We start from the raw sequence: 17,989 nt of genomic DNA on the forward strand, positions 1-17,989 counted from the left end.
GGGTTAACTTGTAACTCTCTATTATAATGTGTATTAGGAATATTATTTAATTTTTATTCCTTTTACACTATTTGCACTTGTAATGTTGTTTAACAAAAAATTAAAAATATTGACAATTACCGCACATATCACTTACCGCTCATATGAATGTAAATTCAATGATATAAAAAAACAAAATAAAGAGATGTGTATCTCCCTTACACACGCACACACGCATGCACTCTCTCTCTCTCTCTCTCTCTCTCTCTCTCTCTCTCTCATCGAATCACTTAGTTTCTAAGTTACATCGACTTTTCATAAAAATATCTTCTTTTTCCTCGTCGTACACGACGTATGGCAAGAATTTTTGACTTGTAGTCAAATTTCTACTCTAGAGTTTCCGTGGAAAATTAGTACTTTTCCCACATATGTACTTTTTGTTTGTGCTATAAAGAGCATATAAGTGTCTATGACTGTTTTTTATTTTTTATATATTATTATTTCGAAAAAAGCATTTTTTTCTAAAAGATACGCTTTATTATATCTTGCGAATTGCTCCTATATTACATTTATAAATACAGGATGTCCAATTATATAATCAATGAAGTAAAACTTTTTTCAAAACTCATAACACATATAATTGAATAAAATAAATAACACTTTTATATTAAATAAGTTTGTAATATGTATTTTGTATAAACTTGATTGCTGATGGCTTTTCCATAATACTATTATATATGCAAAATGACTAGAAAAATTAATTATGTGAAAAAACGTTACGTTCCATATCTAAAAAGAAAAAAAATCTTAATAAAAGTGATCTCGAGTTTGTTCAATTTTCATCTAGATAAACATTATCTTTATAAAATAATTTTTCTTTTGCAAAATGAAACAATGTAAAAAGAAATATATCAGCCTAGGGGAAGAATTATTATAATTGGACATCTCTTGTATTTGCGTAAAATATTATCATGTCTCTTGATGTATAGCATTATTGTGGTAGAACGTTACTGGCAATGAAAATTACATGACAAATATAACAAGTTGTCAAGTTAAAAATAAATTAAAACTTGTAGAAGGAATGAGACATCACTTTCCTCCCCTTCCCTATTGTATTGACAAGACAAAGCGAGGAGGATGTTAGAAGCACAAATAACGTAAATACATTCATAAAATTCATTCAATTCAAATCAGGAGTCAGTCTCAGAGCTATAATTATTATCGTCGTTGGTGATGATAATGACAATTGATTAGCATCTTGGTGTTACCTCTTCATCGAGGTCCTCTCCTCGTCTCAGAAATCTTTAACGTGTCCCAAAAAGCTAAGTTCATGTGACTGATAATGAGCAGATGTAGCGAGTGGTGTGACACTTGATTGATGTGCTACATTTACTGCCGTTAGATGATGATGATGCAGCGAATGATGCGATGTATGAGTATGAAGAATATTATTTGGATGGGGAACCTGAAAGTTCCCTGGTGGCGGGGCTCAGGACAGGAGGGAACCCGGATGTCCACCCGGAAGAACGGATGACGCTGAGACAGTAGTGGTTTGCATCGTCGAAACATTATTTTGTTGTTGATTCTGTTGCGTACCTGCAACACAAATATCATATATCATGTTGATGGTATAATGTGAGAAGAGGAATAGGGAAGAATGATTTTAAGCTCACATTTGATATCTCTATTGATGTAAATACTTTTCGTAGATTGAAGATTTGTAGAAGGGACTACGGCAGAGCGGTAAGAATGATAACGGGCTATTCATTTAATAATGCTTTCCTATATAAAATAGGCTGTAAAACTGATCCAAGTTGTGACTGTGGTTTTGAATTTTTTTGGGCCTGTCCCAGGATCATCGATCCTGAGATCAGGAACGAGTTAATATAGTCGTTAAAATAGTAATTTTTCTAAATAAGAGTAATCTTAAGATTTCAGTGTAGAATTAGTCATATATGCGCGATCTTTTGCCCATGAGAAATTTCATCCCTAGATCACCTCAGATCACCTGTATGACGATTGAGGCGACCTCTGGAGCCTCTCTATCTTCGTATGAGCGAAGTGTTATTTAGAAAACTCTGGGACAATTGCTCGATATAAACTCAAGAATATATATGAAGAAATTTAAGCGGAATCTCTGCCCCCGAAGAGATTTAACCGTAATGGATCGTAAGGTCAAAGCAACGCATGGTACTGTGACCCAATAATAGGGTCGGAAATCCATACAGGGGAATTTAAGAAGAAGATATCTCGTACAATACGTAATGCACTTCTTACCAGCGTTTTGACTTAATTCAGCCTTCACTCTTCTCGCAATGTGACTTCTGGTATGTTTCCGTAAATGATCCTTCCGATAAAATCCTTTGCCACATTCAGTGCACACGTGTCGCTTCTCCCCAGAATGTATTACAAAATGTAGCGTTAATTGTTCCTTTCTTTTAAAAGCTTTCAAGCAAACGGTGCAAACGTAAGGTCGTTCAGGATTGTGGCTCTGTTTATGACGCGTAAGATGATCTTTTCGTTTCAAGCCAGCGCCACATATGTCACAAACAAATCTTCTTTCTAAAGTGTGACCTAAAAGATGCTGCTCTAACAATTCTCGTTCCGGATACGCCATATGGCATTCTGGACAACAATATAACGTCGAGCCGTCCAACGCTGTCGTTAAACGAATTTCGCCAGGTTTCGGACGTGGCTTCTTCTCTTTCGGCGTCTTCTTCTTTTTCTTCTTTTTATTATTCGGCGACATCATTATATTGGGCGTTGTCGTAGTCGCCACAGCCACCGAGGTTGTTTGCGCCATCTCCGACTCTTTTTTGATACTTTCGGCAGAATACTTGAGAAAATGATGTAAACTCAATGGCAAAGTGCTAGCCGGTAAATGGCTGAGATAATCAGCTACAGTGGAACCAGGAGTTGCGAGCGACTGCCACGTTGCGGGCATAGTAGCTGGCGTCTGAGTATGAGCGTGCTGTTGATGATGTTGGTGCATCGTATAATCCTGTTGAGTGCCATTCGTCGTAGTCTCTCCATTCCGCTGTTGCTCCTCAGCCTTCTTCTCCTTGCTCTTGTCTTTGTCTTGAAGAAGGTTGCAAACATCTTGTTGATTTATGGTTTCGGTGGATTGCTACGTGACAGAAGAATACGTATATGAATAAGAATACGCTTAAAATTCAAAAGCTCCATCGTTCTTGTAGCGATAAACGAATAACCCATCAATTAAACGTTTGATCCTGTTTATCATTCCGATATATAATCAATATTATATTCCATTTTACACTATTCTTGTAATGATTCTGATAGAAAAATTTACGGAGCTCTTTAATCGATGGAGAGACCGTACGTTTTCATGCCACGTAAACTGCTGAAGAATGATAAGAACAGAGAAAAAGTTTTTGGTCGATTGTTACGACGATCGCAATCTCTCTCACCTTGATCATACCAATTTGCGAATGTACGACAATAATTAAAAACAAAATAAGGAAGTGGAACGACGCGCGATCGACGAGGGAGTTAGGTAAGTGTAAAAGTAAAGATGCAAATATAAATACGTTCGTTAGAATTGAAATAAAAGGGCTCGAATAAGAAAAGTTGCCTGCGTTTTACCTGATGATACGATCGTTTCTCTTGCATTCCAGGCGAGTTGGTTGGTCGTTGTTGAACCGACTGAGCTTGAGTGTACGGCACATTCGGATAATGATGAACATTAGAACTGTTGGGATAGCTAACTTTATTGTTCATCATTACTTGCGACTGGGCCGACTGTACGCCGTTGTTCTCAGGACGGTATTTTCCCACAACCGGCACTCCGATCGGAGGCTGGTTGGGAAAATGATTGGCGTAACGCGCGCCTGCACCACTGGAACTATCGGTCGCAAATTGATGGATACTCGGTATAGTGCTAGGGAAGTGACCTCCGAACGGTGGGAAATTCATTGCAGACCGTAAGCAGAATTCGTGTATCTAGAAAAGGAGAAAAGTCTGATGAGTGTCTTTGGAGCAAGTGAAATTTTTGAATACGAAAAATTCAAGGTTACTATTATTAGGTGCGAGGGAGACGTATCTCCTCAAGAGCCAAGTTTTGAGAGAGAAATAAACGCGAATGGACCCGCGTGGAAGCGAGCCGAGAGGCCGTCGCCGCCGCGCCGGCCGCGTTCCAAATCGCTCCGTGTTCGCATCGCGTACCTCTACGCATGCCGATGCAACGGCATCTCGACTCGCTGGCATAACTTTGTCTCTATGTAAAGACGCGGCGACAGCGGAGGAAGAGGAGGTGGCAGAGGCGGGAGCGGTGGCGGTAGCGGTGGCGCCGACGATACCGATGACGACGACGACGACGACGACGACGACGATGATGACGACGATGACGATGACGACACCGAGCGACGCCCGGCGTTATATTTACTCACAACGATGTCCCTCTCCCCATGTTTCCTCGCCGTACCGGATCCTTCCTTCGCACCTCTTCGGACGAGATTCCTGCGATCTGTGATAGAGACGAGAGTGCGGGGCCAGATTCTTCTCGGTCTCGCACGTGAGTGGTGAGGATACGTCGGAGAAAGAGAGCGGGAGGGAGACGGCGAGAATGAGACGCACAGAAGCTGTGCGTCAAAGCGCGTCGTCGCGCCGCGCCGCGTCGCGTTGCGTCGCGTTGCGTCGCGTCGCGTCGCGTCGCGTCGGTAGACACGCCACACTATCGTCGGATCGTCGATCCGTACGACTCGTCCACGACGAGTACGCGGCGGCTCGTATCCCAAGCAACTGAACACTGACAACCGGACAACCTGACGTACGACTGTCAACCGACGACCAAGGCGATTCGCGGCCAAGAACACGCCACCCCTCTTGTTCGCGCAACAAACGTCAACGAACGTGGTCTACCGGGCTTGACCGGGCTGCACCGCTGCACTCGAGAACGTGCCGACGAAAAAAAAAGGATGCGACTAAAAAAAAAACCGCCGACGGGCGACGAAAGATAGTCGCGGAAGACGGGGTGCACGCGCGCGCGCGCGTGCGGAGGGGAGGTCGATTGTCAAGGGGACACGTTACACGCGTAGGGAGTTAGGGACGCAACCGCCTGAACCGCCTGAACCGCCATCCGCCATCCTCCTTCCTCCTCCCACCTCTCTTCGCCGCCTTTTCCGCGCCCCACCTCGTCCGATACTTAGTCGATACGCCATACGCAGCGTGGCGTGGGACGGTCGGACGATGGAACCATCACCGTATCAACCGTATCAAACTCGAAAGAAAATGGCCGTGCGTACGATTCTCAGTCGCACTCGCGCGTACCACGCGCGCAGCCGAAATAAAAGTAAAAGATATGGGGGAATGTGTCGCTTACCATTCGGTAATCCTCGCTCGAACTCGCCTGGAACGTTTTTTCCACGCAACCGGCTGTCGCCGAAAAAGATTTCTCGTACGGTGTCAGTACAGTTGACACCTGTCTCTCAAGCCGGTGCCCGTGCCCCCATCCCACCTATCCGCCCTCTACTGTGCCAGCCTCTTAACTATTTTTTCTCTCTCCCGGATCTCCCGACTCCCGACGCGACATCGCACACCCCACCGGCGCCGCGACGTGAACGGGGCGAAAATACCCGAATCGTGAGCAACAAGAATCTTAATTTGCACCTTTTCCCGCCGATACGCCGTTACATCCCCTCTACGATAGATTTGGATAGACTCACCCTTGCTTTCGCATCTCTCTCTCGAGATACACGTATCTACACGTATACACGCGCGCACGCACACACCACACACACAACTTGACATCCAACGAAATTATTTATAAAGGAAAGGGTAACGTGTACGCGTGAATCTCATAGAGAGCCGAGGCGAGAATAATTTTGTATTAAATGTATGTTTTATTTCAGTTTTCTCCTCCAATATTTATGTAAGTAACAATGAAAATTACTTATATACTACTTATCCTAACTACGATAATGGTATATATATCTGTATAATATTATGATAATAAAATAATAATATTTCTTGTACAGTTACCCATTGCCTTTAATTGTGATACTTACAATAAGAAGTTTTTTTCATGTATACATACACCTTTATAAAAAAGCTTTTTCAGGTGAATCACGATTCATCGATTTGGTTAACATTCGAGGATTTTAGTTTTCTATACTTTGTTATCTTCATTTTCATATTCTTTAAGAGTTCGATCGAAACTGTTGCCGAAACTGAATCGAAACACTCGACTATGATGTCAATTTTCACCGAAACCGAAACCAAAATTAAAAAATAGAAATCCTATAAAGGCCTATATACATGTATAGATACGTCTATATATCATATAGTTTTTCTTCAGGTATCATAATTTATATTGACAATAATTAAATTTCGACCGAAATCGGAAACCGAAATTTCAGTTGTGTGTCAACTTTTAACTTATCGAAGAATACACAAGTACTTCTTCTTCATAAACATCATAATTTAATTATTGAAACGATAATTAACATACATATATTAAAATTAATATTTATCAAGAGTTATGTGGTTTCAGTCGAAACTGACACGTTAATGGAGCGTTCGTTTTCAGTTTCGATAAAAGTTTCGGTCGGACTCTATATATTCTTTTATATACCTATTATCGTATCATTTACGTGCCCAATTGAGAGGAATTCACGCAAGTACTTCGCATTTGTCCGTAACGATCCTACGACGTGCAAGTTTGCTTCTTTTTGCGCGAACATCGATATTAAATCAAGATGAATCCATCCTTCGCGGATTGCGAAGAATTATTATCGATTGTAGAAATCGATTGTTGATTTCAGAGTAGCGTGCGTCGTTACGCGTAATTCAATAATTTTTTTCGTAATTATTATCCCCTTCCCTACCATTTCTGAAAAAGTACTAAACGTTATGGGTTCTTTATATGTAATTCTACCACCAACTCGTTATTCGTACGGCACGAGTTCGATCCTCCCCAACACTTTGCGTCTTTGCATCTTTATGAAGGCAACATATGCAATGATCTAAATTATAGAAAAATGTAAGCATGCTCTTCCGTTGATATATTCCTACAAAATACAAATTGGACTTACGATTTATCTCGGCAGATTCCCTTGTAATGTCACGATTGTATTGCATAAGAGAAATAAATAGGTTCACCTCGCGCATACGGGCACGTACCAATATTACATTTCCTCTCACATTCATGAAAAGTCGCATCGTGTATTTACAAACTCTGTTCCATGTCGTATTTCTCTCGCGTTAATTCTTTCATTACGTATTTTTTATCATCGTCGTAAAAGCGAATTATCGTTCAAATATAATCGAATTATTATTATTATTATTATTATTATTATTATTATTATTAGCCCAAAACTCGATCGCCATGTTACCTTGGGCGAATCCAGTTCGCGCTTTCAAAAATATATATTTTTGTTTTTGTGTGTGTGTGTGTGTATATCTATGTATATATATATATTTATATATTTATATATATAAACTTCATATTTATTTCTAACTTGCGTCATGGAACTGGATTAGCGACAAAAACAATCTTATTTGAGGCGAGCGGCGACTGTCGCTTCTTTCCACGTACGCTACAACGTGTACGTAAAAGAGAAATTCGTGTATACGCATTTTGTCACTTCAGCTCTCGACACGCTTTACAAGATAATCATTATATAAACACGTACGCGAGCTTGTGCCGTGATTAAAGGTGGTTCAAACCGATGGCGCGATCATTTCAATTCTAACAAACTGGCTTTGTGTCGATGGACAAGGTACATCTTAAAGAAATGGAGGTGTTTCAAATGCCTTTGAAAGAGACTACAATGAAGTAATCGATAATCAACTAGCCAACGAAACTTTCGTCTGATAACATGAATTTTCCTATCGAATTTGCAAAACTCAATCAGCGAGTACACTCTGTCGTGTACGACATCTAGCGTGCTGATGATTGAAACGAAAGTACCGCCCAAGTTGATTTGGGGCGGTATGCTGTTGCTAATGCTGTTGCTGTTGCTGTTGCTGCTGCTGCTGTTGCGGCTGCTGCTGCGACTGTTGCGACTGTTGCTGCTGCTGTTGCTGCGACTGCTGCTGCTGTTGCTGCTGCTGCTGCTGCTGCAATGATGTAGCATCGTCATAGCTCCAGTTTCAGCCGCTGTAGGCAAAACTACGGTGGACTGTTCATTGACAGATATCTGGTGAATCTGCGCTTGGGATCCTTGTCCTACTTGTATCTGAATTTGCTGCAATTCGGGCACCGACGACTGTTGTTGTATTTGTTCCACTTGTTGGTCCGCCTGTTGTTGATTCTGCGTCGTATCATTCGTCGTATTCAATGGATCTTCCTTGGCACGCTTAGTAAGGTGAGATCTCGCGTGCTTTCTAAGGTGGTCTTTCCGATAGAATGCTTTGCCGCATTCGGTGCAAACTTCGGTCTTTTGCCCAGAATGTATAACAAAATGAAGATTCAAGTGCTCTTTTCGTTTAAAGCCCTTCATGCAAACGGAACAAATGAAAGGCCTATCGGGATTATGGCCTAATTTGTGCCGCTCCAAATGTTCCTTTCGTTTAAGACCAGCGCCGCAAATGTCGCATATAAATCTCCTCTCTATTTTATGTCCAATCAAATGCTGCTCCAAACTTTCCTTCTCTGGATACGCCATATTACATTGAGGGCAGCAAAATAGGGTGGTGCCATCGAGAGCGGTGACTATGCTCACTTGTCCTGGTTTTGGTTTCTTCGGTTTCGGTGGTTTCTTTTTGTATTTTTTTTTCCGCTTCGGTTTCGCTCCTGGCTCCTGTTCTTCGACAACGTCAGGAATGATGGCCGTTTCACTTCCGGCGACTGTAATCTGCACAGCTTGCTCTCCCGAAGCTGTACTTCCGGAAGCATCGAGACCATCCGGTCCGAGCGGACTGGATTCAATGGTAGCTTCCCTTTTAATAGTTTCCGCCGAAAACTTGAGAAAATGTTGCAAACTAAGAGGCAAAGTACTCGTTGGCAGTCTAGAGAGATAATCTGCGACCGTGGATCCTGGAGTAGCGAGACTCTGCCAACTGGCAGGCATAGAAGTAATGAATTCTTCCCCACTCTGATTACCTTGACTCTTGACACTGCCTCGTTTAATAAGAGCCACGGGTGTCGTACCCTCCTTAACGTCCTCCTTGGACTCCTCTATGCTCTCTCGTAAAATCAAGTCTTGAGGAATCTGAGCAACTACAGTCAGACCTTCGGGCGCTCCCGGAAGTTGTACCGTCTGTTGAATAGTCTGTTGAGACGTAGTGGTCACGGCGGTAGACGTACTTTGTGTCGTTTGATCAGACCTGCAATCGAGTATCGGACAATCGGATTAAATCTTTTCTTCTTTTTCTTTTTTTAAATTTGTCTTAAAAAATTGTCCTTTTGCAATTTGTGCAAAATGTAATACGACATCGTAATACGCGAGTTACAGAATGTACTTACGAATACACTTACGTTTGCGTAGTCGCTACGGTGTTTTGCGGTTGTACTTGAATTTGAACACCATCCGCGCCTTGCTGACTGTAGGCAACAGTGAGAACGGTAGCTGCTCCCTGTGGAAACTGACTGAGGGATATCGGTGCCAAATGATACTTTGGCTGATCGCCGCTATTTCCGCTTTGAGACACGCTAGGGTTGACCACTTGTATTTGGACAGTCTGCTGTTGCTGCGTACCATCTTTTCCCGGAACAGTGATAGGCAAAGTAATAATTTGTTGTTGTTGACTATTACCGCTCTGAGCCACAGCAAAGCCATTCGGATCGACCGGTCTCAAATAATGAACTCCACCTTCACCACCGGACAAAACTCCGACCACCTGTCCTCCGGTGGTAAGATTCTGCGCGAATTTCGCTGTGGCGAATTGATGAACGGTGCCGGTCGGCAACGAGCCAGTAAATCCAGGGAAAGGCGTGAAATTCATTGTTCGAATTTTCGACGATCACACCTGTAACAGAAAAAGACGCATTCTCGTTATTTCAGCAATCGATTAGAAAGTTTGTTTTACCTCTAAAATTCAACATTGACACGTTTTCAAGAAAAGGTATAACCCGTTATTGCTACTCTCTCCGAGAGATTACGAGGTGGTTGACTATTTGGAAGACCAATTGGATTGACTAATTGGAAGACACTATTATAATACTATAGGACAGCTCGGAAATTAATAAATTTTTGTTTTTGATACATGTGTATATATATTTACGTTTGATATATGTTGGATGCGCGCGATTACAAATATGTAAAAACATCAATTGTAGACAGGCAGAGACGTACGATGCAGCCTACAATAGGTAAATGAGAAATCACATATGTATGTGCTAAAAAAGTCGGTAAGAATTTATCCAAACGTGTGTAACAGGTTTTTATTCATTTCTCATTTATTTCCATCGAATTTATGGTATATACGAATACACATATCGGAAAGATTTATTTAAATCAATTATTTGTAGAATCTAACAATGGAACGTATCCACACAAAACTTGAATCTATCAACACAAGGATGCTCATGCTTTTAGAATATTCCATTTGACAGTAACAAAAGTGTAACATTTGAGTTGCCACACACACGTACGCACGCACGCACGCACGCACGCACGCACGCACACGTTCATTGTTGTTTCAATTGATAAAATGGAGAATAAAATTGAGAGATGGAAAATTGAGAGAGTGTCGCGCGTTAGCGAACGATAGTAAGATCGTCTCTGTCCCGATCCCTAAACTCGACCCACGTATCTGTCGCTTTTGCGACAAAATCAAAATTCGACATTCGAGCAAGTGGCAGCGACTCGGGCAGCGAAGTGAATAACGTGCACAGCATAACGTGCTTCCGTGATTCGGAGCCTCAGTGATATCCTGATATCGCGTTCGGCGTGCACGAGGGTGGGGTGAGGGCTCCCCCACTTCACCCCCTCCCCCTACCTAAAAGGGATCCGGGAGCAGGGAGGATAGTCGTCAAAGTGGCCCAGGATCCCACCCCACTCCACTTCACTCCACTCCAGTCACCAGTGCGGCGACGGTGCCGGGTGCCCCTACGGGTGCAACGCAAGGGGTAGGAGCGCGTTGAGGGTAGGGGGGGAGGTATCATAGGTGGGAACCTACCGCGAAATAGAGCTCGAGACTCGGTTCCTTTCCCTCTCCCCCCCCCTCTCTCTCTCTCTCTCTCTCTCTCTCTCTCTCGCGCGCGCGTTACCTCAACGTAGCGTACACCGCGAGAATGGAACGAGAAAGAAGGCGAATTGACAAGGGTAGGGGAACGTCAAGAAAGAAGGGAGTCGAACGAACCTCGGCACACCGACATTCCCCGGGGAAGGGGAACGCGAAAACGTCAGGGGGCGAAGGTACCCGTAGCGGCCGTAGCGGCCAGACACGGCGCGCGCCAGACGAATTGGGGCAATGATGACAATGATAACGATAACTGAAGCAGCTCCCCACCCTTAGCTAGGATCCGTTGACGGGAAGAGAGAAAGAGGTTAAGATATTCGCGGATGTGGGTGTACCCGTCGTGCGCGCGCGGACGTCTCAAGGGCCAAGGGTGTTACTCCGAAGGGGAGAGAGAGAGAAAGAGAGAGAGGGGGGGGGAGAGAAGGAGGGAGCGAGAGAGAGAGAATTACGAATTTCGAGCTCTCGGATGACATGAGGCGCTACGCTTCACTCGTTGACACGCAACGTGATTTTCGTTGTACGCGGAATGGCGTACGCGACTGATCGGACGGCTCCGTTCTCGCTCGTACCGACTACCGACGCCCGACGCTAGTCTAGATCTAGATCTAGATTCTAGATTCGGCTAGACGCTCTCGTAAGACGCGCATGTCGTCATGGCGCAACGATTCTCCTAAGGTTAGTCGAGGCTAAGTTTATCCTTGTCTCTCACACGCTCTCGCTCTCTCTCTCTCTCTCTCTCTCTACCCTTCTTCGCCCGTCGCCTTTCCTTACATACTGAAATGCCTCGGATGTATCTACGAGTCCCTTCGTTTCGATCAAGCGCTCCGCGAAAGCAAATACCGTGCATACACGTAATGCAGATTTTTCGCAAGGCAAGGTCCGTCTAGGTAGACAAGCTAGGGGCGTCTCGCATTACTGTTAACTGCGTGCTAGTTGCGGGACGCTGTACGCCAAACGGATCGGCGATTGTCGCGCAACGACGCGACGCGACGCGATGCGATGCGACGTCCCGCATCGTTTCCTTTCCGCTTTCCTCCTCGAGACTCTCCACCGGAGCACCGATTCCACCAGGCTCGCGACGCGACGCGAGCGTTCTCGGTTTTGAGAGCGGGCGTGACTATTGGGAGGAAAAAGCCAAGAAAAACGCATCGTACGTTGCGAAAGCGTCATCTTCCGTCCCGTTCGACTCGGCAGTCGACCGACGGCGTCGGTGAATTGAATTGTGCGTGGCGTGGCTTGTCTACGCCGGTACGCCCGCCATGTTGGAAAAAATGATCCACGTAAGAGCGCGTGAGAGAATTATAACGCGGGCTTTTTTTACATTTCCCTCTCTTTGCTTCTCTCCCGCTCTATGAACATCGAGCGAAATCCCTTCTTCTAATGCGAGGCGGCGACGAGCCGACGAGAGTAATCTCCGTGGTCTCCTCTCCCTACTCGTTCCACGTGCCGTATCGTACCGTGCCGTGCCGTACCGTGCTGGGCCGAGCCGGCCGTGGACCCGGGGCCAAGGACGGAAATAGGAAAGAGATCGCGACGAAACGGCACGCGGCAAAAGATGCATCAGCTGACGGAGAGCAGGGCAGAGGCGAAACGACGGCGAGGTACACGGGCAGGGCTGTTGTTTACACCCCCACCTCGATGGGTTAGAGGCAGCGAGATGCCACGGAGGGGCCTCCGAGACCTCGACGAACACCCACCACCACGCAATTTCCAACCCCACCAGCCTCTCAACCACTGTCCGCACCTCCAACCACCCCACCAAAGCCAGCTCGAGCCAAGCCGTGAGCCACGACGAGGGCCCCGCGACGATTTTAGTGTCTTGGGGTGGGTGCTCTCTGTGACCACCGTTTCGCGGTTTCTCGTCGCATGGTCTCATCGTCTAGAGTCGAGCGTGACACGGCACCTACGGGGCGGTACCGTATCGTCCGCCTCATATCGGGAGTACGATCGAGCGTCAGAGATATAAAGCTACATATATATTTTTTTATACGCATACCGTATATATATATATGTGCGCGTGTGTGGTGTATATATATATAGAGAGAGACAGAGAGATAGAGAGAGAGAGAGGGAGAGAGAGGAGAGAGAGGCAGAGGAGACACATATGGTCATTACAAAGGCAAAAAAAATTACACTTAAAACAAGACGTCTAAAGCACGAGGAAGGTTGCAAGCGTTCAAGATGTGAAAACTAATCGACTTTGTTCCACTTACTCGTAAATCGTAAGTACAGGCAGGTAGATGAGCGGGTGGACGACCAGCGACTCTCCGTGCACACTCGCCTCAATGTACCGCTGTTACTGTCGCTGCCTTCGGTCGTCTTCGTACGTCCGCTTAGTACGGGAATTGTCCGTCTGGCTGGTTCGCGTGCGTCGTCGTTCCCAATCCTCAGCGCAGCGGTAACAACTTTCTCATTTCAACGTGAACCCGCCGACCGACGTATCGCCGCGGCTGTCGCTGCGATGCACACGTCATACATATGCGTAGAGACGTCGGGATGGACGCGCGCACGTCTCTAACGGAAGTTCGAGGAGAGCTCGAGAGTGACTCCGCGATAAATTCGCACTCGCACACTCTACTGCTCACGCACACTCGCTCGCTCGCTCGCTCTCTCTCTCTAACGCACAACGAGCAGCTCTCGGCGCTCTCGCTGAACGGAGACGCGCACACGCTTCGTTTCCGGGTTTACGACGACCAACCGCGATCGAATATGGCTCAGCCCTCCTCGGTCGGTAGGTACGTGAGCGTGGATGTCGCTCGAGCCTGCGCCAACGGGAAATGGCAATAGAATTCGAACTAACGGTACATGCAGCCGCCTGACGCCACTAGGATGGTGGCCACGCCATCGATAATAAACGACTCGGAGCTCGGAGCGTGTTACGACCGTTACGACTATTACGAGTTACCGCCGAAGCCAAACGCCCAGCGGCCCAGCCACTCGTCCGGAAACGGAAAGTTGGACGGAATCGTGCGGTCGCGCACAGCTGCCACACCGTCGCACGGTCTCTACACGCCACTACACGCGCGACGCTTCGATCGGCTCGATGGACGACAATGACGGCGCGCGCTTCGAGTAACGCACTCGTCGCTGCTCCACGTCCAACTTTCCGCTGGATCCGGCTGGAGGTGCTTCCGATCGAGAGGATACGCGCGTTCTCTGCGCTGCTCCGTTAATATTTCAACCGTTAAAATATTATGGTGGCGGTTACGCCGCGTAGAGCAGGGTACGAGTGATAGCGAGGCAATTGGAACGTGGCGTATTGGTGCTTGCGCGTACTTGCCGATCGAGCGTTCCCGCAAGCTGACGTTCCTTGTCGCATTCGCAAACAACGCTCATTCTAACGCGCCGGATATCTCGTACGATCTGATACGATCTAAACACATTCGTTCGTCACGTAGATCCCTCTTTTCCTCACTCTGTCGCGCCACGTTTACGCGACCACGAGACGGAGCGATTCGACTCACCCACACCTAGCTGCACCCAGCTGTACCCAGCTGCACCCAATGGATACCAGAGGTGTAGAGCGTGTAGAGGTCAAGTCAAGTGGAGATGGGAGATCCATCCAACATCGACCGTCCTGCCATCTCTCTCGAGCCTCGAACGCGCGCATTTTTACGAAACGTTAATTTCTCGAAACACCGAGGCTGGTACATATTCACAATTGATACTTTTACATATCGAATGCAGGCTCAACGTGTCGCGAGCCAATCAGAGAGCCGTATTAGCATCCTGAGACGTTACTTAAAACGGTCTCGAAATAATTAACAACCGACTATGAATACCGGCCCGAAATTCAACAGTTGGTTCTGCTTGTAAGCCCGGATCTACGATAGGTGCATCGAGTCTCAATTTAAATCTTAAGAAATTGACGAATCATAATCGATCGTTCTCCTCGCGTTCGATTGTGATCAATCATTTCCTTACCGTTTCATGCTTACTCTACCTGTCGTAGCTAGCGCTCGCACCAACCCTTTCTTTTCAGATTCACCTGCCGATTACTTCTATTCGTGTTTTTGCAATCCCAATTTTTCATACACATGTTCCGAGTTGCCTTGCATCAAATTCCACATCGATACGTCACATCGCGTCACGTATGCCAATGGAAATATGCGTCCATAAGAATGTAATAAGCCTAGGACGATTTGTATGTGAGAAATAATTACAACATAGTTCAAATAAAGAAATATTACAACTCGCATGGTTTCACGTTCATATACTCTCACTTACACACAATTTTATACTCTAATAAAGAAAGCTTAATGTTCCAACGATTATACATTATTGAATCTTATATCTATAGATGCTGACTCTGACAAAAGTTTTATATACCGATTTTATTGCTGTGCCGATTTTAAGCTACGCTTCATCGTTATCCAAGTAATATCGATTGGAAAATCAAAAATTATCAAACGTATCACGTAGAAAAACGACGGGAGAAAAACAGTGAGACTCCCAGTAAATGAGAATGTATTAAAATGGATTGAAATTTTTTCTATCCGAATGCGTATTTTAAACAGCGAATACCTTTTTTTCGATTTTTAATTGGTTTCAATTGGATTCAATTGGATGAAATTGAATTGAAAAATTGCATTTCCTATTCAAAATTTTTAATTAAACAATATTCACAATGCACACGATGAAAAAGCTGATATTACTTTTAGATTGAAAGGCATAGAGATATGCTCCATGCGATTCTTATAAATGAATAAAAATGCATTCAGGATTGAAAAGCATTCATTTTAACGTTCCTGAATCTATATCTCTGAAAATCTGAATCCATTTCAACCCATTTCGATCCATTCTCGTTTACTGGGCTTGACTAAATCTCAAGATCCTTCGCAAGTGAAACGTGCGTTCGTCAATAGAGATCTGGTCTCCTCTGCATACGTTCCATGTATAAAGAAAAGAGCAATTTATTGCTCTCGTAATAAAAAGGATTTTCCGTCGCATCCAAATCTGGTCTGTAATCACTGGTAAAACTGCTTTGGCTGGAACCACAACTGCCTCTGGGCGATGAATTTTGAGATATCTCTGAGCAGCTTGGAGACGCCATGAAATTTCCACTCTCCCAATCAGTTTCCATATTCTCCACCGTGTTCTCTCGTAGGCCCGATAAACCGTTGATATGAAGATTGTTAATTCGTTTGCTCAATGGCATAAAGTCGCTAGATTCTTCTTCTATGTTGCGACATCTTTTCCTAAACGATTCAAATAGAAAATAATTATGATAGACGGAATGATAACAACGCTGCTGTAGATTAAAAAATTATGTTTTATAATTCCTTTTACACATTTGTCTTTTCAAATACATTTTTATACCGTACCTACATTTTTACACACGCGCGTATGTATTAAGTATCGTAATTTTTTTTACAAATTATGACAATTAATATATACTTTTTATCTTGCAAATGTTTGAAAGACAAACCTGTTTGTTCGTGTCATGGTTATCGTTGATCGACTTCCACGAAGATTTCAATAGAGATATTCTCTCACTTGATACATGCTGCTGCTTCTTGTTTCGATTATATTTCCAAATGTTTACTAAAGCAAAATATAAAAACTGTAAAATACAGTCACTTCAATGGTCGACCCTTAAATCTGACGAGATCTGACAAATAGCTGACAACCGTGATTCGAGATAAATCACAGATAAAAAACTAACCTCCGTTTGAAAACTTCCTATTCCCTAATCGTCAAAAACTGTCAACATCGTAAAGACAGCTGAATGTATATGAAACAACGAAAAAAGAGCGTAGAGTTGTTACTTCTGTTCTTCATACGGTATCATTTAAGGTGCATTCACATGCAAGCGTCAAGCAGCGGAAGCAGCAGCAGCAACCAGAGCGTTTAAAAACGCGAGATCTTAATTTTGATTGCGATTGATCGATTTGTTTATGACCTTACGATTCCGACTAAAATTTTTGTAGATTTTTTTTACATCGCTGCCCGTATCTCGCCCAGCTGATCGGTTGCTGCTTCCGCTGCTTGACGCTTGCAATAATAGCCCATCTATAATACATGTACTAAACTTGGTTTAAGAAGTAACAGTAAGAAATTGACCAATCACTCGAGACTCGAGATGTTGTTAATTAAGCTAGTGCATGAACCAATCAGAGAGCCGTTTCAGTATCTTAAGCCATTGCTTGAGATTAAAGGTTTATTCGTGTCGCATGCTCCTACCATAGTTGTTACTCACTCGAACGTGCTTGATAGAGCGAATAGGAGCGATGGTAGGAGCATGTTGGAGCATATTGGAGCTTGCGACGCTAACAAACCTTAAGACCGGACTATGGATTCCGGCCAAGGAAATCGACCAATCACAGTCGATTGTGAGAAGAATAATCGACTGCGATTGGTCAATTTCTTTCTCTTACTTCTTACTCCGTGTTTATTGTAGACGACGCAAAGAGTGTAGAGTAGGTGTAGATGTAGGCGTAAGCGAAATAAATGAATTTTATTTCTTACTCTCAGGGGCTGCGAAGAATAAAAGAAACAGGGAACAGAGAACAAGAATTTCAACCTATCAGAAATCATGTATTGTGGAATGTATAGCTTCTGATAGATTGAAATACTTATTCTCTGTTCTCTGTTGCCTGTTCCTTTAATTCTGCGCAGTCCCTTACTTCTTAAACCAAGCTTACTACGTATTGTAGACGGGCCTTGAATAAAACCATCGATCATGATTGGTTAATTTCTTACAGCACGACATACGTCAACGTCTCCCGACTGATTGTAGACTAATGCCGGTTCTACAATAGAGTCGCGAGTCGTGAGCCGTAAGAAATTAACCAATCGTAGTCGATTATTCTTCTCACACTTAACTGTGATTGGTCAATTTCTTACGGCTCACGACTCGCGACTC

General features: G+C 44.3%; 3 protein-coding genes across 6 annotated transcripts; all 3 read right to left on the reverse strand.

The window, feature by feature from the left end:
* Nucleotides 1–904: 904 nt before the first annotated feature.
* LOC108721147 (zinc finger protein 551) lies at nucleotides 905–5,508 on the reverse strand. Of its 4 annotated transcripts, none has more exons than XM_018445529.1 (4): nucleotides 5,321–5,508; nucleotides 3,586–3,942; nucleotides 2,257–3,106; nucleotides 905–1,575 (listed from the first exon to the last, which is right to left on the reverse strand). In XM_018445529.1, the coding sequence occupies exons 1-4, from the start codon at nucleotides 5,321–5,323 to the stop codon at nucleotides 1,469–1,471; spliced, it is 1,317 nt and encodes a 438-aa protein (XP_018301031.1). In that variant the 5' UTR covers nucleotides 5,324–5,508; the 3' UTR covers nucleotides 905–1,468. The 4 variants fall into 4 exon arrangements, with proteins under 4 accessions (XP_018301031.1, XP_018301033.1, XP_018301030.1 ...); XM_018445531.1 differs by lacking the exon at nucleotides 5,321–5,508 and adding an exon at nucleotides 4,389–4,766; XM_018445528.1 differs by lacking the exon at nucleotides 5,321–5,508 and adding an exon at nucleotides 4,165–4,259.
* A 2,356-nt stretch (nucleotides 5,509–7,864) lies between these two features.
* On the reverse strand, nucleotides 7,865–15,659 carry LOC108721146 (zinc finger protein 384-like). The gene is given in 4 exon segments (XM_018445527.1): nucleotides 7,865–8,061; nucleotides 8,064–9,267; nucleotides 9,419–9,909; nucleotides 13,338–15,659. Coding segments are annotated over 3 exon segments (1,791 nt in total). The 5' UTR covers nucleotides 9,886–9,909; nucleotides 13,338–15,659; the 3' UTR covers nucleotides 7,865–7,941.
* Nucleotides 15,660–15,753: 94 nt separating this feature from the next.
* On the reverse strand, nucleotides 15,754–16,893 carry LOC108721142 (uncharacterized). The gene is made up of 3 exons (XM_018445522.1): nucleotides 16,790–16,893; nucleotides 16,553–16,668; nucleotides 15,754–16,322 (listed from the first exon to the last, which is right to left on the reverse strand). The coding sequence occupies exons 2-3, from the start codon at nucleotides 16,567–16,569 to the stop codon at nucleotides 15,983–15,985; spliced, it is 357 nt and encodes a 118-aa protein (XP_018301024.1). The 5' UTR covers nucleotides 16,570–16,668; nucleotides 16,790–16,893; the 3' UTR covers nucleotides 15,754–15,982.
* Between the last annotated feature and the right edge of the window lie 1,096 nt (nucleotides 16,894–17,989).

This window comes from Mycetomoellerius zeteki, unplaced genomic scaffold (assembly GCF_001594055.1).
Source record: "Mycetomoellerius zeteki isolate Tzet28-1 unplaced genomic scaffold, Tzet1.0 scaffold162, whole genome shotgun sequence".
Lineage (NCBI taxonomy): Eukaryota > Metazoa > Arthropoda > Insecta > Hymenoptera > Formicidae > Mycetomoellerius > Mycetomoellerius zeteki.